Raw genomic sequence first — 25,953 nt, forward strand, 5'->3', positions numbered from 1 at the left:
ACAGTTCAGGCAGTGTGAGCCACTCCTAGCAGTTAGGGAATGGTGGTAACCTTCCCTGAATCTAAAATTCCCAGGTGCCATCCAAGGGCCAGCATTGCAAGTAGTCTTAAGAAGCTTCATGCCTCCTGTGTTAACTCTTTTCTGGACAGTCTGTACTCATTTTATGATTATGTTCTTTTGTCTGTATGTGTGGGTGTATGTGTATGTGGCAGAATTCTTAAAATTTAGACCCAAAAAACATTGTTATAAAAGATTCATTCTGGGTCAATCACTAATAATTTTTGTTGGTGAAGTTAATTTCAAAAATTATTTAAAATCCATATTAGGCTATGAATTCACTTCATTTAATAAGTAATCATAGTATCAGTTAACATTTTTTTGTGTTAGGCAGTCTTCTGAATGTATTATATGTCTTCTCATTTAATCCTTACATAACACTATGACATAGGAGCTATTATTCTCATATAGATAAGGAATCTAAATTAAGGTTATTTATAAATTAACAAAAGTGTTAAATAATACAGAGTTGGCTTTAGTATATTTCAACATTTTAAAAAACTGAAACAGTAACTTAAAAATGTGTCCACTGCCCTGGCCAGGTGGTTCAGTTGGTCAGAGTGTTGCCCGTGCACCAAAAGCTTGCACGTTCAATTCCCAGCCAGGGCACATGCCCAGATTGTGGGCTCGATACTTTGTCCGAGCACACATAGGAGGCAACTGATTGATGTTTCTGTCTCACATCAATGTGTTCCTCTCTTTCTCACTCCCTTCCCTTCTCTACAACCAATAAACATATCCTTGGGTGAGGATTAAAAAAAAGAAAATGTCCACTTGTTTTTATCCACATTTTTCTTGCCATGTATTGAATATAACTGAAGTAGCAAATGTTAGTATATGGACAAACAATGAAAGAAGAAATAATTTTATTTATTAAGTTGATTTTTAAATTACTTTGTTTTATAGTTTCTTAATCTTGGATTTTCTTTCTCCTATTGGTGTAAATAGTGAGGATTATTGTTAAGAGGTGAGGATACAAATAAAAACCTTCTGTGGGGCTAAGATGAGTAATGCATATATGATGTGAAACTTTTTTAACACTTTTTCCCTATAAAACTAAAAAATCTTGTTTTCTGATTTCTGCCCCCAGTCTTTAGATGACCTTTCAAGTGTATCTTCTGATGACTTAATACAACTTCATGCTTACATTTCAGACACTGGTAAGAGACTTTGCGGTATATTTCTTATTTAAAATTTGATTATCATTATCTTTATGTTATTTCCACATTTATTTTTACAGACCATTCTTCTGTTTTGAAATCATATTTTTAAGTTACTTCCCCCCCCCTCCTGCAGCATGTTCTTTATTAAATTCTCTGATGTTTGTTTACTTATGTTATGGGTGCTTCTTTTGTCTAAGGTTGTCACTATTAACACTTTAGAAAGCTCAAATTCTAAGCATTTTGTCATTGCTAATAAATTCTGAAACCAATCTTTCTTTTTGTTTGTGTCTAGCTGATAATTGTCTGCATAATTATTACTAAATCATTTGAGGGCATATTTTAGTTCATAGTTTGTTTTCATGCATGCAAAATCAGATTAGATAAACAGGGTAAATGAAGCTTTTAGGTACTGAGTTTACAGAACTTCAAGACTTGTTTAGAGTAGGTGAGAAACCTAAGATTTTGTTGCTCCTAAACAACAAAACAAACAAACAAGCAAAATATAACCAAAGACACTGAAATAGAGAAGAAGCTGAGAGGGACCAGAAGGGAGAGGGGAGGGAATTTCAGGGGAAAAGGGGAAGGGTTTATAGGAAGAAGTATAAAGGACACATGGACAAAAACTAGGGGGGCGTGGAAATGGGAGGGAGGTGGGGAGGGCTGGGGGGTGGGCTGGGATGAGAGTAGAAGACAGAAAACTGTACTTGAACAACAATTAAAATAAAATTAAAAAACAAAAAAGTAAAATAAATAAATAATAAAAAATTTAAAACCAAAAAAGAAACATACATACTCTAATAAAAAACTGGACATAGGATCTGACCAGGTATTTCAACAAAATAAGTGTATCTATGTCAAAGAAACATTAAAAGTAGTCCCAAATCATTAGTCCTTATGGAAACACAATTTATAACCACCATAAGATAATACTACACACCTATTAAAATTATTGTCATAAAAAATAAATATACCAATTAAAAAAAAGATTTTGTGTCTCAATCAGCAATATGGTTAGTGAACTGAGGGGAAAATATCCATTTTCATCATTGCCATTAGATTACTAGATAACACTAGTCCGTAGTAGATAATGGTGTTTCCTTATCTGGAAATGCCTCTCCATTGTCCTAGAGTATGGGAGTGTTGTGTCAGATTACAGTACTGAAATGTAAACATACCAAATGTAAACATACTGAAATGTATGCATCAGTTCAATACAATGCTTATCTGATTACATTTTATATACTGAAATGAGATTTACAGTATAATTACAATTTAGAAGATAATTTGCATCTTTTTTTAATCTGTTTTCTTTTGCTTCTCACTGGAGCTGGAATGTCATTTTGCATTCTGTTCTCTGCCAAATTTCTAGAATAAGTTATCTATAATTGCTGTCTCAGTTGTTCCTGTATCTTTACAAATAGTTGCTCTATACATTACTCTGTTCTTAAGGTCATTAGCTAAAACCCTTCTCAGTAAAACAACAGGTCTTATTTCTTGTTGCTTTTTTTTCTAGCTTTTGATACAGTTGTCTCACTTTTTCCCTCATTAACATTTTAAATTCTTTTATAAACCTCTATTTTCTCTGTTGGCTTGTCTACCAAATGTCAAAGCCTTTGTTAAAGTGCAAATGTTCAGTATTTGTCCTTTTACTTCTTTCTTGAAGACCTTAAGCTTTGATGTCTGGAGGAAGACAGTCATGTCAATATTTCTTATGTGGACCTTTCTCTTCTCTGAAGAGTTCTTATTTTTCAGCTGCTTTGTCCCTTTATTCAAGTATTTATTAGCGTCTTCAAATGTATGGAAGCACAATGCTAAATGTTTTTAATAAATTGTTATTTCTGTCAGACAAACATATTTAAATGCTAAAGAAGCAACATATATAGTGGTTAAGAACATAGCTTTTTGTCCAAATTACTTGAGTTCAAACCCCAGCTCTGCCACTTGATACTTGGGTGAATTCCTTAACTTCTCTACTTCAATTTCCTCATCTGTAAAATAGGATAATGATAAATAATACCTCATAGGATTGTTATGGGACTGATTAACTAACTGAAAAGAGTAATTACACAATGGGCATTTTATATTAGTGCTTGGTCTATAAATGTTTATTCTACCAATTGGACTCCTGAGTCTATTTGAGTCTAGCTCTCCATGCCCTTAACATCTTTATTACAGGAAGTAGGACTGATAGTCTGTGTTGCATTGCTACTCCCTCATTGAGAAATCTCACTTTAAGAAATACTGACCAGATTAAGCAGTGTGCTTAGTGATGATACTGATTTGTATTCTGGTCCTGCTTTCTTAATCTAGTTATGGATTAGTAACAAATGGTTGGCATTTCACCTGCTATGAGTAACATTGTCCTAATGAAAACGAAACCTATTTTTTCCACTGCAATACTCACTATCATCTCAAAATCAATATACAGGGTCTGGCAGAAGTAATGCTTACTTGATTGTTTTTGGTAGGGTAGTAATATGGTTGTAATAATTTATAGTTTTAATTTGAACATTTCACTTAAAATGTCATATGGTATGCTTGAGTATGATATTGTTATGTTACAGAATTACGTGCATATGATTTTATAATAAAAGATTTTGTAATAAAAAGGGGGCGTTTTTTGTGCCAGACCCTGTATGTCACCTCATTTATCTTTGCTTAAAACCAAATTACCTTCTGTCTTCTGGCTGCTTTTATAATAACCCCATTACTTTTCCTATAGTGTATGCATCCTGGTTATGATCTCCCTGCCTATTAATTTGTGACAAATCCGATTATTCTTTTTTACAATGCTTTTTATATTTATCCTTTCTTTCCTTTTCTATTCCTAGCTATTCTTCTTGTTCTTAACTCCAGTTAGTTATGGTTTTCTGCCTAATTGACTTCTGCTTTCTTTTTTCCTTTCTCAAACCCATGTATAACACAACAGATAAAGTCTTTCCCTTATTTCCATGCTAACTCTGTTGAGTGATGGTGGTTCTCTAGCACAATGAAAAAGTGTATTGCAGTTTGCTATGCCTAGGTCTCTAAGAGAAGGATACTTGGAAGAGGTGAGCACTGAAAAACAGTGTTACCGTAGTTAAGGTCTTTGAGAGCAATGTAACCAAAGTCTTTCCCTAGTTTTGTATTTTGCCAAATCAGGAACACTGATACTAGATAGAAAGGAATGAAGGGCAATTTTGAATAAAAAGTCCAAAGCTTAGAAAAATTTTGATGAAAGCCTGCATAGATTTTTAGTTTTTATATAATTAAAATAGTTTACTAAGAAGCTACCCAGACTGTTCTTTGCATAATTGTATACAAAATAAAAAAAATATTTAGCTCCAAATTCAGCCACTTTTTATTCACAGTGTGGATCAATATAATCTGTTAGAAGAACAATTTTGGTCAATATGGTAGTCTAAACTGCTATGGGAAATGCTGCCTCCACAGAAAGGCTGAAAACAATAAAATACAAATAGCTAAAGGAGGAAACCTACAGATGCCATAGACTATGAGGAAAACAAGTTTAAGAAAGTGAAGAGTTATTGAAGCCAAGGAGCTCATAGGAGCACGAAGACTGCTATCCTGGTATTGACAGTATTTTTATGTCCTTGAGCTTAGAAGAGACAGAATGGGCTAAGGCCATGGGAAGCTGGAGCCCTGACCTCTGCATAAAGGGTGGCTGGATGTGAAGAGATACTAGAAAATTTTAACCTGTCAAGGAACAGAACCAAGAATGGAAAGATCGTGGTTAGAAATACAGTGTCTGTCACCCAGAAGAAATTGAAAGCCTGTCTGTGTCCCAACATGGTGTGTCTGGATTCATCTCTCCTCAAGTGACTGTATTCCTAGCCTGAGGGTGTGTTTAAAATATTCAGAGAGATAAGAATATAACACTACAAAGAACCAAGTAAAATTATAGAAATAAAAAAATACAGTTATTAGCCCTGGCTGGTGTGGCTCAGTGGTTGAGTGCTGGCCTGCAAATCAAAGGGTTTCTGGTTCCATTCCCAGACTAGGGCACATGCTTGGGTTGTGGGCCAGGCCCCCAGTAGGGGGCACACGAGAGGCAACCGCACAGTGATGTTTCTCTCCCTCTCCTTCTCCCTCCCTTCTCTCTAAAAAAATAAATAAATAAAATCTTTTAAAACTATATATATAATGATCGGAATTAAGGTCAGTGGATGGAATAGACCAAAGACAGATGAGTGGAGACTCAGTAAACTTTTGGAGACTTTAAGAAATGATCTAGAATAGAATACGATGAAGAGAGATTAGAGAATGGAGAATATGAAAGACAAAGGATTAAAAGGGCAAGCATCTCTTTCCTTGAGATTGGTACAAAATATGAACAAGTGGATGGTTTGTAGAAAACCAGTAGGAAAATGCCTTTTAAAAATCTCCAGAATAAACTACACCTGTAAACTGTGGAATATTAGAAATGAGAGTGAGTTGCCCAGACAGCAGATAAGTCTTATCCTGTGGCTTTTGCTTTCTGTTCAGTTGAGGGCATTTTAGAAGAAATATAACTAAATAGTTAAGGCTAGTACTAAAGGTTATTATTTTGTTCTGTTATTTTTCTTATATGAACTTTAAGACTCCAATGCTCTAGTGTGGTATCATAACTAATGATAGAAGTAAAAGCTCATTGGGAAGGTAGTCCAAAGTAAACATCACTGTGTGGTTGGTAGTGCCATTATAAACTTGTGGTTTATTGTGCAATGTAGCCCTCATATTTAATACCTTTTGGATGTGAGTACAACGGATGGGAATCTGTTTTATCCATTAGAGACATCTTTTAGTCTCAAGTCTGTCATTTCAAATTCTTCATTTCATGTCGTCCTTTTTGTTTGTTTTGTTCTTCATCTTCCCCCTTTTTGTGTCTTTTTGTTCCTCTTCATTTTGTTTTAAATGACTAGTATATGCTGACTATGACCCATATGCTGTGGCAGGCGTTTGTAATGATCATGGCAAAACATACGCCCTGTACGCCATCACTGTGCACCGGCGCAATGTGAACAGTGAGGAGATGTGGAAGACCTACCGCCGTTACAGTGACTTCCATGACTTCCACATGAGAATCACTGAACAGGTAACAAGGGTTAAAGTTTGTGTGCTTTAAATTGTTTCCGATTCAGTGTTTGATTTTGAATAGTTCTGAGAATGCTAAGGTATTGATCAAAGCTAATGACAGAAAACAAGGTAAAAATTTCTGTATAATCATAAATGTTAGAATGATTTCTGAGCACTTAACCAATGAATCAACTTTAAGCAAACATAACCATTGTAAACTAGACAAAATATCGGTGGTAGACCTTGGGAAATTAAAATGAATGTAACCCTGGCGGGGTGACTCAGTTGGTTGGAGCATCATCCTGTACATCAAAGGGTTTCAGGTTCCATCCCTGGTCAGAGTGCCAACAGGAAGCAACTCCTCGAAGTTTCTCTCTCACATTGGTATTTCTGTCTCTCTCTCCTACCTTTCCTCTCTCTCTAAAATCCATAAACATATCCTTAGATGGGAATTTTAAAAAATAAGTAAAATGAGTGTATGTTTCCTATTTTAAGAGTTGTGTGTGTGTATGTTTTGTGCTTTGCAGAGATATCTGGGTTTGGTTTAAAGTGAGAATGGGGATCACCATAAAACATCTTCTGGTTTTATTTTCAGCAGTCGCATTCAGAGCTATAGTAATTTTGAAGGACATTTTTATTTAATGTAATAGTTAAATCTTTGATCCATTAAATTATTTTAAGAACCATAACCTAAATTACATTTAACATTAACCAAATAACATTTTTAATTTTTACTAAATATTAAATGTGTTATAGAAGTATAGGGACTGTTAAAGATAACAAATATAAACAAATCCTTTCTCTGTTCTATATTTATTAAGTATAAAATATTAAATATTTTATTAACTATAAGATTGAACAGGTTATTAAATATAAAATATTAAATGTGTTATTAAATACAAGGCATTAAATGTTATTAAATATAAAATATTAAGTGTTATTAAATATTTTATTAGATAGTCTGTTTTTATTAAATGTTCTACTTTAGTAAATATTTTATTAAATCTTTTCTTTTTATTAAATATTTTATTTAAAATGTAAATATGTTATTAAATATATTTCTCTGTTCCATTTTTTAATTAAATAAACAAATACTGTCCTTAACTTAGAAGAAAATAAACCATCAGTGGATGAATTGGAATAGATTAGGTGATCTATGAAATTTATTTTAATTTCTTGAGAGTCTTTAATTTCATTAAAATTTTAATATATGTAACTGGTATTAAACCAGTAAAAATTATAATAATGGAGGCATTTGATTGGGTGGACTAAAGCTTTGAAATAACATTGTACCAGTTTATCAATTAGAAAATGCCTTATTTATTTAAGATAGTGGGGGAAAAATGATTGGCACTATTACTTACTAAAATATTTTTGAATGAGATACACTATTAATAGTTTAAAAATTATTAAAAACAGGTTAGTGTTGACTCCTAAAGCCCACATTAAAAGGACTATTTTGAATTACCATATTTTGCCATGTATAATGCATGCTTTTTTGCCCAAATTTTTGAGGGAAAAATAAGGATGCACATTATACATGGGTAGTACTAATTCTGTATCTGTATAAGTGTTTTTAATTCTTTTATTTATGCTTATGCATTAGAAGTGTAACTCTAGAAAGCAATGGTGATATCCATATGCAAAGTAGTACCCTTTATAATCCCCCAAAATGTATCTAAGTATAAATAAATGAATGATTGAATTAAAAAATTAAAAGATGTTTTTCCTGAGAGTTTAAGCTAAAAACGTGGGTGTGCATAATACATGGGAGCACATTATACATGGCAAAATACGGTATATTCAGAAGGAAATGAATAACTTTGGACACGTCTGTTCTTCATGAGGTAAAAGAATTTTTTGTCCCACGTTGAAGAAATAATTGTTTTAGATTTATAAAATACTATCTGTTTGATACTGTTTTAAAACCCATAGCTTACATATTTTTTCTCACCCTCACTTTAACCAGAGGACAAATTTTAAGATAATTTGAATGGGTAAAAGTAATTTTATTTACTTGGAAATTAATGAGAATTTTCCATAATATTAAATTTTTGTGTGTGTGAGTAGCTCTGATTTTATTCCTGCTATTAAAAGGAATAATCATTGCTTAATTTAAATGTTCTAGGCTAGAATTTCCTATGTAAATGTTATGTTTACATATTGAAAAATGTAAGTGAAAACATACTTTTTAAAAACTTAACAGTTTATAAAGAAGTTTCCCTTTTCAATACAGAAGCAGATATTTAATGAAATTGATAAAGTACAGTTCATTTTTGAAAGGGCTCAGTGCAGACAAAATAGATGTGTTTTGTGTTTGTGTTTTCTATAAAGTCACAGTAGTGTATGATTCTGTAAGTATTTAGATTGCTCACAGAGCTTAAGAAATTAAAAACTAAGGTTGTGAATGAAAATTTAGGTTTAAGCAAAATACTAAGTATTTCTGAATAAGACTAAGGGTGTTTGCTTTTTAGCTCTGCCTTATCTATATTTTTATTTATTTGTTTTAGTTTTTAAAATGCCACAATTTAATTTGTTTTAAAATTAAACTGCATTTTCAATTTGGTTTAAAAATCTTTAATATTTACATATTGAATATTGTGTATAAAAGCTATAAAACTTTTGTTCATTTTTCTTTTTATATTTTTTATTATTATTCAGTTGTAGCTGTCTCTTCTTTTTCCCCATTGCTCTCCTCTGCCCATCCCCTCCCACTCCCACAGTCAGTCCCCCCATTGTCTGTGCTCGCAAGTTCTCTATTTGTGTTCTTTGGCTTGCCCCTTCCCTTTCTTTTCCTCATTATCCCACTCCTCCCTTCCCTCTGGTTACTGTCAATTTGTTTTTTATTTCCAAGTCTCTGGTTCTATTTTGCTCATTTGTTAGTTTTGTTGATTAGGTTCCACTTATAGGTGAGATCATATGGTATTTGTCTTTCACATCCTGGCTTTTTTTTTTTTTAATTATTGTTCAAGTACAATTTTCTATCTTTTACTCCCATCCCGGTCTACCCACACAGCCCTCCCTACCTCCCTCCCATTTCCACCCACCCCTAGTTTTTGTCCATCTGTCCTTTATACTTGTTCCTGTAAACCCTTCCCCTTTTCCCCTGAAATTCCCTCCCCTCTCCCCTCTGAAGACTGTCAGCCTGTTCTCTATTTCAGTGTCTTTGGCTTATTTCCCTTAACATGTTGTTTAGTTCCATCCATGCTGTTGCAAAGGGTAGGAGTTCATTTTTTTGCAGCATAATATTCCATTGTGTAAATGTTCCACAGTTTTTTGATCCATTCATTTTACTGATGGGCACATAGGTTGCTTCCAGCACTTGGCTGTTGTAAGTAACACTGCTATGAACATTGGGGTGCATAGTTTTTTTTGAATTGGTGATTCAAGATTCTCAGGGTATAATCCCAGCAGTGGGATCTCTAGATTGAAAGGAAGTTCCATTTTTAGTTTTTTTAGGAAATTCCATACTGTTTTCCACAGTGGCTACACCAGTCCTCATTCTCACCAACAGTGCATGAGGGTTTCCTTTTCTCCACATCCTCGCCAGCACTTGTTTGTTGATTTGTTCACAATGGCCATTCTGATTGGTGTGAAGTGGTATCTTATTGTGGTTTTAATTTGCATCTCTCTGATGGCTAGTGATATTGAGCATTTTTTCTTGTGTTTCTGGGCCCTCTGTATGTCCTCCTTGGAGAAGTATCTGTTCAGGTCCTTTGCCCATTTTTTAATTGGTTTGTTTGTCTTCCTGGTGTAGAGTCCTATGAGTTCTTTATGTATTTTGGAGCTCAAACCCTTGTCCAAGGTATCATTGCAACTATGTTTTTCCATATATTGGTTCCCTTTCCACTTTGTTGATGTTTTCCTAGCCATACAGAAGCTGTTTAGTTTGATGAAGTCCCATTTATTTATTCTTTCTTCTATATCCATTGTCCTAGGGGGACGTATTGGTGAAAATATTGCTGCACAGGATATCTGAGATTTTCCTGCCTATGTTTTCCTCTAGGACTTTTATGGTGTCACAATTTATATTTACGTCTTTTACCCATCTTGAGTTTATTTTGGTGTACGGTGTGAGCTGGTGGTCTAAATTCCCTATGACATAGCAGAAGGAAGAAATGTAGTGACTTGTGATTCACTATTTGGTAACAGTACAACCTGTTGACACAAATTTTAACTTTATTGAACTGTTAAAATATTAAATTTATTTTAAAATAGGTTTCATTTTGTTTATTTAACTTTATGATGTAAACTTCTTTCAGTCTAAGTGTATGAACTATCATGTATCTTTTAAAGATTTTTAATAGTCTAATTTGATATTTTATGGATAAAGAAAATGAAAAGGAGATAATTAAAATGTTCAGTGTCATATTATATTAGAAATGGGCTGAACTACCCATTTATTTATTTAGCAAATATGTATGGAGGTTTTTAATGCATCTAGTACAGTTCTCAGAGCTGGAAATAAAATAGGGAACAAGTCGTTGCCCCCAGGAGTTTGCATTCCAGTAGATGCTGTGCTTGTGTGTAAGTATAGGTAAAACAGCAGTGATTTAAAAGATACTAAGTGTGGCCCTGGCGGGTGTGGCTCAGTTGGCTGTGTTATTGGAGAAACCCTGGTTCTTCTCGGCGATGCAGTAAACAATTACAGGTCAGAGAGCATGCAAGCAAGGATTATTAGTGAATGAGAGAACAAAAGCAAGGGTGGCCAGCTCCCAGGTGGCCAGAAGCCAGGTGGCCATAAAGGGGTGGCCAGAGAGCCCCTGGCTGAAGGCCAAGTGGCCAGGGGCTACCCATGTAGCAAGAGGGCCACAAACCAAGAGAGTGTGAGTCCTTTATTCTAAGGACTTATGTAGTTGCCAGGGTGGGATGAGGGAGTTACATTTTGATTGACGGGTAAAGGTGGTGCCAATTTTCCATGGAGACGTGATTGCCTAAATGTAGGTATGGGTCAGGGTCTGTTAGCTCAAATTCTTATCTTTCTTCAGACTCTATTTGCTCATTTTGTACATGACAGGAGGCACACAGTTGATCAAAGCTGTTTATGGGCTTTTTCTTTTGGACACTGTAGTCCCCCTCCCCTTCTCCATTCTAGGCCTTGGGATGAATACACAGTCTCAAGGTTTTCCTTTTCCCATCTGGTGGAGATGATACACACAGACTTTCAAGGACTTCCCACTTCCCTAGATTACCATGATTTCACTTGTTGGGAATGCCTGGCAGCCTCATCAAACCAGGCTCAGGACTACTGGGTCACAGGTGCTGGCCAGCAACAGCAGAGAAGGCTCAGGATTCTCCCTGTGCTATCTCCTGCAACCGCTGGAGTGTCATCTCATAGACCGAAAGGTTGTGGGTTTGAGTTCCAGTGAGGGCACATGCCCAGGTTGTGGGTTCTATCCCTGGTTGGGGTGCATATGAGAAGGCCATCAATCAGTGTTTCTCTGTAACATCCATGTCTCTCTTCCCCACCCATATTCCCCTCCTTTATCCTCCTCCCTCCCCCCTTCCTCTCTCTCTAAAGGCAATGAAAAAATGTCCTCAACTAAGAATAAAAGATATTAAGTATGTATTAAAGTAACTAAGTAAAAGTATATTTGTGCCTAGATGAAAACACATTTTCAATCCTTCTAACATAAAATGTCGAGCATGTTTTTTTAAGTTTTCCAGTAGTGTATCAGGAATCTAAACCTGACACATTCAGTATGGAAAGATAAAAATGTTTGATTTTGGAATGTGTATGATTCCTATAAATTACTTGAGTTTTTTTGTGAACATTGAAATACTCCTTATTTTTACTCATTCTTTTAATTCTTTTGAATTCTATAGGTAAATTTCTAACTTTTTAAAATATCTTTTAAAAATATTTTTATGAATTTGTGGCAGAGGGAAGTATATTACTCTTCATGAATGGGCCACCTTGTGCTGTAAATAATCTTTTAAATGCTAAGCTTATAAGTTAATATGAAGTATAAAATTTCCCATTTTTCCTTTTGTAAAAAATATTTGAGGAAACCATTAATCCTATATGCTTCTGTTCCAGACAGATAATTTTAAAAGGATTTTGATAACTTAGACTTCAAGAAAAAAAAACTTATTGTAGCATTTAATTTTTTCTTTTCATTAATAAGGTTTAATATTTTACAGTTTCTGAAATTTTTTTACGGATATTGTTATATTCTCTTAGTGTATTACTTTGCTAGGGCTGCCGTAACAAAATACTACACACTGGGTGGCTTGAGCAGAACGAAGTTAAGTTTTTCATAGTTCTGGCAGCTACAAGTCTAAGTCCTAGGTGTTGGCTAGCTCAGTCTCCCCCGAGGCGTCTCTCGGTGGCTTGCACAGTTGACTGCCCTTCTGACTGTGGCCTCACAGGGCCTTTTCTTTGCGGGCTCTCATTCCTGTGTCCTCTCGTGTGTCGGGATTTCATTCTCATAAGCACAGCAGCCAGATTCGAACAGGACCCACCCTAAGGACTTGCTTTAATTTCGTCACCTCTTTGAAGGCTCTGTCTGCGCACACAGTCACCTTCGGGAGTCCTGGAAGTGAGCGCTTCATGTTGGGGGCTACAGTTCAGTCCAGAACACATTGGTGGTGCCAGAATAAACTGCGTCCTGTAAAATCGAGTCTGTAGTTTAAGATAATGTAGATAAGGAATATTCCAGGAAATTAAATATCTTTTAAGATATCTTGAAAAATTAAATTTACTTCCATTAGATATGATAAAAAAAATTGAGCCATTGGCCATTTGATGTCCAAGGAGGAGCCATTCTAATACTTTTGTGAATCAACAAATTTGTGAATATCACTACAGCATAATGTTTTCCCTGCAAATAGCCTCTCCGCTTTTTTGTTTTTCTCACTTTGGCTGGGGCAAAAGAACTGCTTTTAACTTTGGTTGTAACATACAGTGAACTTGTTCACATTATAGCTCCGAGCAACCATCTGGTTTGCCGGCCACGTAATAGTTTATCACAAAGAATTTTCCAGCTTGGGGATGAAAATTATTCTATATCTTTTCACTTCCTCTTTAATCTCTGCACCAGAAGTGAATATTTTAATATAGAATGGTTTTAGAAAGTTGTTTCATTTGAGAATATGTATCATATAGGAAAAGCAGTGAAGCTGCTTAAAGTTTCAGGTGGGAGGCTGCTGTTGGCCAGGCAGAATCTCTGACCATTGTAAATAATGGGACTCTTAAACGTTAACAGCTCGTGTGGTTAAAACAGTGCTTTAGCAAGGCACAGCACATTACCACATATCTGGAGCTTTGAAGGTGCACCCAAATGTTAAGTCTATAAATGCTGATGGCTTTATTTACTTTTTTTGTTAGTAATCTGAGAGTTTATTTTTCATGTAGTTGGTAGGTATGTATTAGTGTAGTACTACAGTTGCATATTGCAGAGTTGTAATATAGCTGTAACCTATATATATTTTTTAAAGATTTTATTTATTTATTAGAGATATGGGAGGGAAGGGATAAAGGGAGAAAAACATTGATGTGAGAGAGAAACATCGATAGGTTGCTTCTCAGATGCACGCCGACTGGGGACCGAACCTGCAACCTAGGCATGTGCCCTGACTGGGAGTCAAACCAGAGACCTTTCACTTTGCAGTACGACACCCAACCTACTGAGCTACACCAGTCAGGTAGGTCTGTTAGCTATATTTTTAAATTTCCTTTTCTACTTTTAATAATTAGCCATTACAAGGATTAATTTATTTGAAGTCATCAATATAAAAAGTATTTCTTTATAAGATTTTTTAACAAGCCAGGAACTCATAACTTTGATCATTATCAGTTTATTTGCTAATACTTTATGCACGAGTCAAATGGTTGTTAAGGACAATTTTTAAAAAACCTTTTGTTATAAAAATTTTGAACAGTCTCAAAATTAGAAAAGGTACTAAAAATGACATCCCATGTGAATATCACCCATCTTCCACAGCTATCCACGTTTGTCATTCTTCATTGAAATGGCTTTATAATAAACAACATTAGAACTGTGGTTTGGACATACTTGGAAAATGTTTTTCTATTTTCTGATTTTTGCTTAATGAAATATATTGCAAAATGATCTGTTCAAGATGCTTTTGATATGTAGAGAAATTGTCACTATGAAAATACTTTTCTCTTTTTTAGAGAGAGGAAGAGGGAGGGAGAGACACAGAGAGAGGGGTGGGGAGAGAGAGACATCAATTTGTTGTTCTTACTTGTGCATTCATTGGTTGATTCTTGTATGTTTTCTGACTGGAGATTGAACCCACATCCTTGGCCTGTCAGAGTGATACTCTAACCAACTGAGCTATCCAGAGCCTACTTTTGTATTTGTGTAAAAAATTAAGATTATTGAATGTATTTTGTCTTCTAGTTTGAAAATCTGTCAAGTATATTGAAGCTTCCTGGTAAAAAGACTTTTAATAATATGGATAGAGATTTTTTAGAAAAGAGAAAAAAGGATCTTAATGCATATTTGCAGGTAAGTTCGTGTTTATTATTTCCCATAGATTTTCATTTTAATATAGCATACATTTCTTTATTAAGGAATGAATTTCTGTAATAGCAATCACTTTTGAATAGCATGTCAGATGTGACATGCAATTTGTTCAGTAATTTACCCGTATTCATTTTCTGTTTATTAATTAACTAAGAAGTTTTCTTGACACTCAGTGCTGGGGTTTTGCTTCTTCAGGTTTAGATGAATACAAACACGCAGACACACCTGTCCATTCTACATTATTATAAGGGCTAAGTGTCTTATAGCAGACTAAACAGTTACATTTTTCCAGTTCAGTAGATAGTAGTGTAGATAGTAGTTCTTCATGAGGTATCCAAAGCTAGCAGATTTTATTTCTCAGATAAATGCATATAGCTGCCTCCCATGGTCCAGAATGAGTCAAATGCTTCTAAAATTACAGGGTAATCCAAGCGAGGAATACATCTGAGGGGCTATTTCTGATGTGTAGCATTTTAAGCTTGCAGATTTCTCCTGTGCAAGCCAACATGTCTCACAAGATACTGTGTAAGCTGTTTGGACTTCCAGAAATAAGATTGTTTTAGACATGGGTGCCCAGATGCTAGAGTTAATATTATTTTTATAGTTTTTTTTATTCTAATGAATGGTTTACAAAGTTTTCTCCTCTATTACACAAGGCTTCAGCTGAGGTATGTATGTATTGTTTCACTATTCAGCGCCCCACTGCGTCCTCTATAACGGGTCAGCAAATTAGAGCCTGCAGTCCAAATCCAGCCCACCGCCTGTTTTGTTAAGAGTAGTTTCAGCAGAAACTCTGTGGACCACAAAACTTAAAATAATTACCTGGACCTTTAGAGAAAAAACTTCCTGACCCTGCCTTAAGCATTTAGTTTAACTTAGCTAATATTGTACTGGATATGTACTGGATTTCCATGCATTATTATTTACTGAAAGGATAGCAAAAACTGGTAAATTTTGCCTTTATTCAATTTTGTCTTCTCCTGGCTTAAATCTGAATGTCTGACACAAATTTTATTACTCTTGTCAAATGTTTTTACTTTTTTAATATACTAACTTTAGTTGCATTAAAATCTGTGATAGTTATTTGTAAGATTTAGAAAATAACCTCCTGTTCCCAAATTGGGCATCATCACTGGATCCATTAAATGAGGTTGTACTGTATACTTCCTAGCTAATGAACTTGGCGTGTTAGACATGCTTCCTTGAAGGGGCTGAGCTACAATGCTGGGCTGCATCATGAGCAGTATCATTAACAGTTTTCATTAAAACAAAAAAGCAGCATTTTGTCTTATCACACTTAAGAGTTTTTGTCTGGAGTATTTGATGTATTTTCTATTAATGTTAAATTTGAAATTAGTATTTGAAGAACATAACAATATATTAATGTGGAACTTCGTATTAGCTACAAAACCTGAAAATGGAATAGTAAATTTTTAGGGATAACTTTCATATTAGATGTGCTGAAAGTCAAAATGACAGATGGGAAAAGTATATACCAAACTGTTAATGGTAATAGAATTATTGATGACTTTAACTGTGTAATTATTTTTAATACAAAATTAAAATACTTTCTTTTTTCACCTGTTAGTTACTGTTAACTCCTGAGCTGATGAAAGCTTCCCCAGCTTTGGCCCACTATGTGTATGACTTCCTTGAGAACAAAGCCTACAGTAAAGGAAAAGGGGATTTTGCTCGCAAGGTGAGCAGAGCATTGCATTTTCTTTACAGATCTATTTTCGTGCTTTGATTTTGATATTAGAGAATACATTTATATTTATGTACATTTTAAAACTAGACAGTTTTTAAGTGTTTCTTGACATGTTTATCTTCTATGCTTTATTAAGCCTACTACTTATAGTCGTATCTAGTAAGTGTAAACTCCTGTCTTCACATGTAGATTGAATCAGCAGTAGCTTCATAGAAAGGAAAAAAAAACTTTGAAATGATGCATGAAGGAAGGTTTGCCTAAGACAGGTCACAGGTTTTCGTTAGCTTCAGAAGGAACTGTTTCTTACTGGGAGGAAATGTCCTACGTGGAGTAAGGATGAGAAAAGGGCTAAAATAGGATATGTTTTTCATACCTCTTAAGTGAAATCTTTATTATTTAAAATTCCTTTTTGTTTACAAGACCTGCGCTTGGATAATATACTAGATTAAGACAATAAGTGATTAAGTTCTCAAGTTGGGAGAGCTAGCTTAGTGGATGAGAATACAGAATTTGGGATCCATCATCCTTTGGTTCAAATCCCTGCACTTCCATATACTAGCTGTGAACTGCCACACATTACTAACCTTTTTGATCCTTTAGTTTTCTCAACAAATGAAGATGTCAATCCTCATTTTAGAGCATCTTGTGAGTCAAGTGAGATAATCCGTATATTGCAGTGCCTGGTTCATAACTAACCTGAATAAATGTTGGATCTTAGTAGTAGCAATAGCAGTAGTAGCACATACAACAAGAACATTTGGGAAGCTGGATGAAGGAACTCTGTGTATTATTTTTGCAACTTTTTAAAGGTAAAATTATTTTAAAATGAAAATTTAAAAGAAAAAAAAAGACTCTCTTGCCTCCCTCCACCTAAAAAGACTTTAAAAAAAAACACCGTTAAGGAGTTGTCTCAAAAAATTAAAGATAGAACTGCCTTATGACCCAGCGATTCCACTTCTGGGACTATATCCAAAGAAACCTGAAACACTAATTTGAAGGAATATATTCTCCCCATCTTCACTGCAGCATTATTTACGATTGCCAAGATTTGAAAGCAGCCTGAGTGTCCATCAGTAGATGAGTGGATAAAAAAAGCTGTGGTACATTTACACAATGGAGTACTACTTGGAAAAAAGGAAATCATACCTTTTGTGACAGCATGGGTGGACCTGGAAAGTATTATGCTAAGTGAGATAGCCAGTCAAAGAAAGACAAGTGCCATATGATTTCAGTTACACGTGGAATCTAGTGAACAAAAACTAACAACAACAAAAAAGAAAGACTCATAAATCCAGAAAACACTGATAGCTGTCAGAGGGGGGGAGGGGGTTAGGGGGCTGGTTGAAAAAGGTGAAGGGGTTAAGGAAAGTGAAAAAACTCATGGACACAGACAACAGCATGGTGATTACCAGGGGGGAGGGGGTTGGGGGAGGTAAAGGGGAATAAATGGTAATGGAAAGACACTTGACTTGTGGTGAACACACAATGCAATGCAATATACAGATGATGTATTATAGAATTGTACACCTGAAACCTATATAATTTTATTAACCAACATCACCCAATAAATTCAATAAATTTTTTAATTGAAAAAAATTAAGGAATTTGTACAAAGTAAGTAAGACTTAACGGCTGTAAGCAAAAGAACTTCCTGTGATTACTCTATGATGTGTTGGGTTTTAATATCCAACTGGATGTTGACATTTCTAAGTGGAATGTTTTGTTTTAATAACAACTTCTAGGTCATGTACCTTATGGTAGGAGAGAAATGGGGTGGTCTTATGTTTGCATTTCGTAATGGAAGCTGTTGAGTTTAAATTCAGACTATAAATGGTTTTATTGTCAATAGAGATGTACTCATGTATTTTACCTTTTTGTATTCACCTTGTTTTCTCTCAAGGTTTCATCAATTTTAAGAAAGCTAATAAATTGATAACAGCTTTTTGAAATAAAAGAAGCATTATATTAAATGTACATAATTTCTTTTTACTAGCAAACACTAGCTTTTATATATCTGAACAGTTATAGATCACTTTAAAAAATTATTGCTGGAGTCTTAAGATCCTTCTGAATCATTTCTGGAAATCCACAACATACATTTAAAAAAATAAATCATCTCTGTAATTACCAGGGTCATTTTGATGTCTTCTGGATTGTCAGAATAATTTTTATATATAACAGGAACTAGGGCTTTTTGCTGTATTTTCTTTTTGGCTAAATTATAGTTTAATATTTTTCTTAATTATATTTTACTGGAACTTACATAGCTATTAGAGAAAATTATCTGTATACATTTTATTGACTGTTTAGAGCTTCAGAAATAATACTTTAAAATACATTAACTTGATCACACAATGTCTAGCTTTGCAAAATCATCGAGCCAATTCCTAGAAAATGTAACTGACAAGCAGTCTCTCTGCAAATATAGTATCTTTCTGTCTAGTTTCATATTTTGGTGTGAAGGTATTTTAAGCTGTAGTTAGAGGCCTGAACTTAAGTTAAACTTACTTTGTGTTGTTACCAACACAGTTAACTAAACAGAGGTGGTGACTGAGTGAACAGACTCGTTTGTAAGTCAGACTACGTGTACGCTTGTGCCAGCAATCTGTAATCTACTCCTCTGTTCGGTGATGTGCACGTGTCTCTCTTTTTTTCTGTTCTAAACATCTGTTTTAAGGTAACTCTTGTTTTTAGAAATATTGTGATATGGTGATGGACTCTGCTTTATGCTTTTAGTTAGGCATCACAGTCTCCTGTAGTTTTTCTATCCTTTTTGGCTCTCCCAGTCCCCATCTCAATACAGATGCTTGGGCTTTACTCTCAGAAATTGGGGAAAGGAAAGGGGAAGAAAGAGTGAAAAAGAAAGAAATGGATTCTGTAGGTCTGGGGTGGTGCCCAGGCAGCTGTTTTGGGTACCTGTCTAGTTCATGATACAGATTTAGGTTCTGTTGGCCAGAGTTCATCCGGTGTCTGGAGGGTGTCGGGGGTGGTGTTCGTTTCCTCAGCTCTAAAGGTTGTATCAGAGGGACCCACCTTTCTACTAAACCTACAGGTCTTAGATGTAAGCTATACACAGTTCTAAAATATTCTTGAGGATATTCAAATAGCTTTTAATGCAGGTTGTGGCTTGAAGTGAAATTAATGCCCCTTATGCTTCTGAAATTCAACTTCTTCTGTGAACATCATAACTTAGTAGATGGGTGGCAGTTTTCCTCAAGCTGCGCATTTTAAATGTGGCATTCTCGTGTTTATCTCTCTGAGGGATTCTGCTTGTGTTCTTATGACTTTTACTGCATTTATAATGTCATTACAGTTAAAAAAAGAAAACACTCTTGGCAGTAATGTCAGTGTTGGAAATAATATTCTGATTGATTTGAGTACTGTTCCAGTTAATTACTGTATATGGAATTAGAATTACACACACAGACACACACGTAATTTTACACACACTTAAGTGTGCTTGCACACATAAAGAGTTAGCTTCATCTTTTTATTCTTTTTATTTCCATATCTCTCTTTACCAGAGGTAGTGTTTTTCAAACCGTTCTTCATCCTCATTTCTGTTCTTTGGTTCTACTGTAAATTCTCCTACTGTGACAGTGACCGCCCCGCACCATGGGTTGCATGCTCTACCAAGCATGTCTGTAGTTTGTCGGTTCAGCTTAATTCCGAGAGTAACCAAAGCCCCAGCCCATTTACGGTTTTCTTAAAGTTCAGTTTTTGTTGTTGTTATTCTGCCTCTTCAGAGTATTTTTATTAATGGAAACCCTGAAAGCATATTAGAGTAAAGGAGTTTTGCTTCTTGATTGTATTGCATTGTGCTATATTCCTTAAATAATGGGGTTCGGTGTTTTTAAGTATTTTTTTTCTTTCCACATGGCACATAATTTGTTTCTGTGCCGGTTTTTATGAGACGCAATACTTTCTGGAACTTTTTCTTGGAGTTTTGCATGACTGGTTTTGTGCCCTCCTCTTTTTAAATAAATCTCAGAAAGTTTTCATATTCAGCTACTTTGGCTTCTTTAGATGTCTCTTCCTTTCCTAATTGAAGTTAACTTTTGTATGGTCACATGTCTGTTTTAATGCTTCCAAAGCCTCTGGAGATTATCCCATTTTATGTAACTGATGACATTTTCTTTCACGGTTTCTCTCTTCTCCCTTACTGAAACGTGGTTTACATAACTGGTTTGCAGCTTCTCTTTTTCTTTTTCATAATGGATTTCAAATACCCTCCATAGATTCTTAATTGAGAATGTATATATCCTAAAAATTATTTTTAAAAAGTTAATTTTAAATAGTCACTTGTTAGTTACTTCAGCTTTTGGTTTATTGGCTTATTTAATTTTTATATCTCTTCAAACTATCCATGTCCTTGTTGCCTCGAATTGCTGCAGAAGCATATTGTAGCTAATTCCACGTGCATCAGTTTCTGTTTTGGAAAACTTTTTTTCCCCCAGATTTTGTTTAATAAGAAAGGCAGCCAAGGCATATTTACTTTCTAGCAATAACCTTATTACTCAAAAATTTTAGCCACATATTTGTGTGTGAAAATATATTTTTAAGACACATTGAAGACAGCAGTTATATACTTTTATAAGGAAATGAACTATTGTAGACTGGAAAACTATTGTATCTTTCATATGTTACCCTCTGTGATTTCCCAGGCTTCTCAGTTGAATAACAAATATGATACAATAAAGTCATGCTATACTACCTTTTCCTCTTTAGATGGACACTTTTGTAAACCCACTTCGAAATTCTATGAGGAACGTTTCAAATGCAGTCAAGTCCCTTCCTGATAGCTTGGCAGAGGGAATGACTAAAATGTCAGACAACATGGGCAAAATGTCGGAAAGATTGGGTCAAGACATAAAGCAATCATTTTTCAAGGTAAGATATTTTCCGTAATGTCTAAAGCAAGCTATTTTTAGGTCAACCACAATATATTGAGCTCATGCTTAGATTTACCTATTTCAGAAGTCCAAAGCCTTCTAACACAGTCTCATAAAGAATTAAAAAAAAACTAAAGGGAAAACATTCTTATCAGAAATGGACACTAAATCCAGTCACCCCTCAGGCTCTGCTGTGGTAGAATTTTATGTTTTTCATTGACTTTATTACAGATGTCTCTCATTCCCCTCAGCCACCCGGTCCCCACACCAGCCTTCATCGTCTGTGTCCGTCGGCTGTGCATACATGCATATATGTTCTTTGGCTAATTTCTTCTAGTCCCTCCACTCCCTCCCCTTGGAGATATGTCAGTCTGTCTCATGTTTCCATTCTGTTATATGGTAGAATTTTTAACTCTATTCAAAACAAATATTTAAAATTGGTAAAGTTAGCCCTGGCTGGTGTGGCTCAGTGGATCGAGCACCGGCCTGCAAACCAAAGGGTCACTGAGTTGATTCCCCGTCTATAGCACATGTCTGGGTTGCAGGCCAGATCCCCAGTAGGGGTGCACAAGAGGCAACCACATATTGATGTTTCTCTCCCTCTCTTCCTCCCTTCCCCTCTCTCTAAAAATAAATTGAAAAATTTTTTAATTGGTAAAGTTAACATTTTTTGTACTGTTTTATTCTGTTATGCCAGTTTTTTTCCTGGAGTGCTATTAAATTTTATAAGAAAACAAGTAGATGCTATTGTGTAAATTAGTTATGCTGATATTCATCAAGAAACATTAAGTCTGATTTCTCCTGATTTACATGGTCAAGGTGAGGAAATGCCTTGCACCGTCATCAGTCTCTGGGGCCATACTTGTGAGTCTGTACCTTCGAGTGATACAGAAGAGTTTCCTAGGAACCTTTTTTATTACATTAGCAAATACAGATAGTGGACCAAGTAATTTGTTGCCTGGTAATTTGTACCTTTCATGGTTTTGACCTAGTTGTCTAAGGTTATGTTCAAGGCTATAAAAGAAAACATAGAGCTATTAGAATTTTCTACTTGTTAGGTCAGTTTGAATGAAGAAAGAATACACAGAAACACAGAATTTTTTTTTTTAGTATAAGAGACAACTAAAATAGTGTTTGCAAATCATGCTTTTCTATTAATTCTCATACTTTCTCTGATACTTCATCTTTGTTTCTAATCATGGGAAGTATACTAACACTGAAATGAGGATTTTCCCTGTGCTACTTCTGCTAACAGTCACCCCTGTGCCTTCATACAGAAGTCACTGAACTTTGCCAGGCTTCTTTCTCACTAGCAACACGAAGGGTTGTAATAGGTGATTCTGATGGTTCTTCCTGTGCCAATCCGTAATTATCAGCAAACACCGTTTTTCTGTTCTCTTTTCCCATAATTTACATTATCCTATAATTGGTTAGTAAGTCCTTTTATCCTGTTAACATACCATCAAGCTCTCTCTGGTAAAAGAAAGAAGATGGGTGTTCTGTTAAATTATTTAATCTTTCTTAGCTTTAAATTTTTCTAAAAGGTATGGGAGCTTGACTAAGTAATCTCCCCTTTCAACTAAATAGCTAAGCATTTTTTTCAGTGTGGGATGATATTTTTAAACTATTTTTATTAATATTCGAGTACAGTTGTCTCCATTTGTTTAAAGGAAAATAATACTTTGGTAATGAAGTAATCACTCTTTTGTATTTGATTTCTAATTTTAGAGTAATATTTTTAAATAGAAAATATAGAAACTTTATATATTGTACCAGATATCAAATCAAATGCCATTTATTATGTTTGATAATCATTTTGATTTATTATTATGCTCTGTTATTTTGTCTGCATGTTCACTTTGTTCTGTTTCTTTCTTTGTTTTAAATGTTAGATGCCCCCTTTAATTCCGAAGGTTGATTCAGATCCTGAACATTGTCGGGTCTCAGCTCAACTCGATGATACTGTGAGTTCATTTTATTTTTGGTAGTTTTCAATTGCAATACAAATCATGGTTAACATATTTTTAACTTTTAGGTAAAGTATAGTAATATATATCCATCATTAATGTGCATATATTGTAAGTGTTAAGTTTGATGAATTCTTACAAACTGAACATGCCCATGTGATCAGCACCCTCAACAAGAAACAGGTTGTTGCCAGTACCCGGAAAAGACCCCTGATGCGCTCTTCCTGTCACTGCCCTCTCCCCTCACCAAGGGTGATCACTCTCCTGACGTCCACCCTGCTTTTACACTTGGTGTAAATGACACCACGAAGTACGTACTCCTTTTAGTGTGGCCAGTTTTGGTCAACATTGTGATGCTCCCTCGTGGTGTTTTATTGATTCTAGTTTCTTTGTTATCGTGGTCTACAGCACTCCCATTTTGTAAATATAATTTATTTGTCATATTATGAATAGTACTCTTAGGAATACGTCTTTTGGTTAAAAAAATAAGTACATGTTTCTGTTGGGTCTATACCCAGGAATGGAATTGCTTGGACAGAGTGTGCAAACGCTCAGTTTTAATACATACTCTGCAGTAGTTTCCCAAAGCGTGTGTTCCACTTACAGTGCCGCCAGCAATGCACGAGCACTCCAGCGCTCCACAGCCTGCCCGCGTTGTGTCTTCTTAACTCGAGCCACTTTGAGCTTTGTCTCTGATGTGGATTTTCATTTCTCTGATGACTGTGAGAAATGTTGAACACCTTTTCATATGTTCATTGGCCATTTGGGCATCTTGTCTTCTGTGTCTGGTGCTTGCCCCCATTTTTCTCTTGGCTTGGTTGTCTTTGTCTTTTGATTAGTAAGAGTGCTTTTATAATCTGAATAATGGTTCTTTGTCAGGTGTAAGTATTTGAGTGTTGCAGATATCTTCTTTGTGTGCTTTTGTGCACTGTATATACCATTCATGTCCGTTGAAAGGTCACAGAGATATTTGATTTTCTCTATTTATTTTTGTTTGTTTTACCACCCTGAAATTTAGATTTGGCATTCATCTAGGATTGATTTTTGTGTATGGAATAAGTTTGGGGTCCAGTTGACCCAAGCACCACTTACTGAGAAGGCCCTCTTTTCCCCAGTTACTGGGTTGGCCAAAACGTCCGTTTAGTTTTTTCCATAAAATAAAAGACACATTTTTCATTTTCACCAATAACTTTATTGATTTGGATATTTAAGTGTGTTGGCTATCTCCCGTTATTGGCTTCGAGTGGGTAGAGACCAGGGGTGCTGCTAAATACCTTCCAATGCATAAGACAGCCCCACAGCAAAGAATTATTTGGCCAAAATGCCAGTACAACCAAGAAACTTTGCAAAGCACTTTTGACATGTTTGATTAGTCACAGCACCTTCTCCATACACTGCACAAATCTTTCTTTGTGTTTCAGTTGCATTTTTACCTTTCTTGAAATAATAAAGCAAAATACTCTAAAAATGTTGCATGTTTTCTTCCATCTTCAATATTAAAATGGCTGCACAAAAATTCACCACTTTTGATGAGTTTTTTTTAAATGCACACATCATTTTTTAAATGTATGACAGCTGACCCAATAAAATCTAACAAAATTGTTTCAAATGAAGATAAAGACAACTAAGCACTACTAGAGCCATAGTACAGAAAAAAACTGAGTGAACTTTTTGGCCAACCCAATAAACGTTTGGGTCTGGGCTCAATATTCTGTTCTATTAGGCATAAAGTTACAATTATCTCCCCTTGGTTTCTCATGAAAATTCTTTACGATAAACTGTTTAAAAATAAAATATTTTTATTTGTTTTTCAGGAATATTTTAGAATGTTTTATTAGGAGTTATGCTGTGTAATATCCATAACATACCTTTTGTTCAGGGTTTTTACAGTTTAACCTTTTATTAAATTGTCATGTGGCACCAAACTTGAATATACTTGATCAGAGACTAGAACAGCATTCAGCCGCAGTAAATGAAGGTGCCTCTCCCCATCCCTGTCCAGTGCTCCCCTCCCCTTGGTTAAGCTCTGGGCTTTCAGTGGGAAAGGAAGGGTGCACTAGGAGAATGTTCACAACGTGACAGTGAAAAACAACTCATTCTGTTTCCTCAGTATTTAAATTACAACACTGATGAAGAAAGAATCAGAAAGAGTATCTTAGTGATGAAAGAGTTATAAACTTTCTGACACTTATATGCAGTTGTAGTTCTAAACCTGCACCTGTCTGGGCTTTATGTGTATTTTTTTTTCCACACCAAAAAGCATTCTAGTTGTCTTGTTATTTTTATATCATTAATCAAATATTCCCATTATAAAAGTGTTCAAATTTTCACTTGTTAAACATTAAAATTCTAGTTTAGTGAAATATGTCTTATGTAGTGTTAACTTAGTTATATACTAGATTTTATTCCGTGCTTTTCCCTGAAAATATCTAAAAACATACTACTCACTGACCAAGCAAATCACGTTATTCTGGGTAGACTGTTTTTTGTATTAAATAAAGAGACTGTTGAGTATATTTTGTTCTTTTGAAAAAGCTGCCCCAGGATATAGGCAGAGGGGTTAGTATCTGCTGTATCAAACTAGCGTGGGCCCCACTAAAAGTAAAAAAGCCAAAT

General features: G+C 35.0%; 1 protein-coding gene across 4 annotated transcripts in view; it reads left to right on the forward strand.

Annotated features, from left to right (window-relative positions):
• SNX13 (sorting nexin 13) overlaps positions 1 to 25,953 on the forward strand; it is a 122,355-nt gene that overhangs the window by 87,826 nt on the left and 8,576 nt on the right. For 2 of the 4 annotated variants that reach the window (XM_028525142.2, XM_036010545.1), the window contains 6 exons: positions 1,148 to 1,217; positions 6,155 to 6,294; positions 14,645 to 14,752; positions 16,359 to 16,469; positions 21,207 to 21,368; positions 23,263 to 23,334. In XM_028525142.2, coding sequence (XP_028380943.2) covers positions 1,148 to 1,217; positions 6,155 to 6,294; positions 14,645 to 14,752; positions 16,359 to 16,469; positions 21,207 to 21,368; positions 23,263 to 23,334 — 663 coding nt within the window. Of the gene's footprint in view, positions 1 to 1,147; positions 1,218 to 6,121; positions 6,295 to 14,644; positions 14,753 to 16,358; positions 16,470 to 21,206; positions 21,369 to 23,262; positions 23,335 to 25,953 lie in introns of those variants that run through there. The other 2 variants (XM_028525141.2, XM_036010544.1) reach the window with 2 other exon arrangements.

This window comes from Phyllostomus discolor, chromosome 10, assembly GCF_004126475.2.
Source record: "Phyllostomus discolor isolate MPI-MPIP mPhyDis1 chromosome 10, mPhyDis1.pri.v3, whole genome shotgun sequence".
NCBI lineage: Eukaryota > Metazoa > Chordata > Mammalia > Chiroptera > Phyllostomidae > Phyllostomus > Phyllostomus discolor.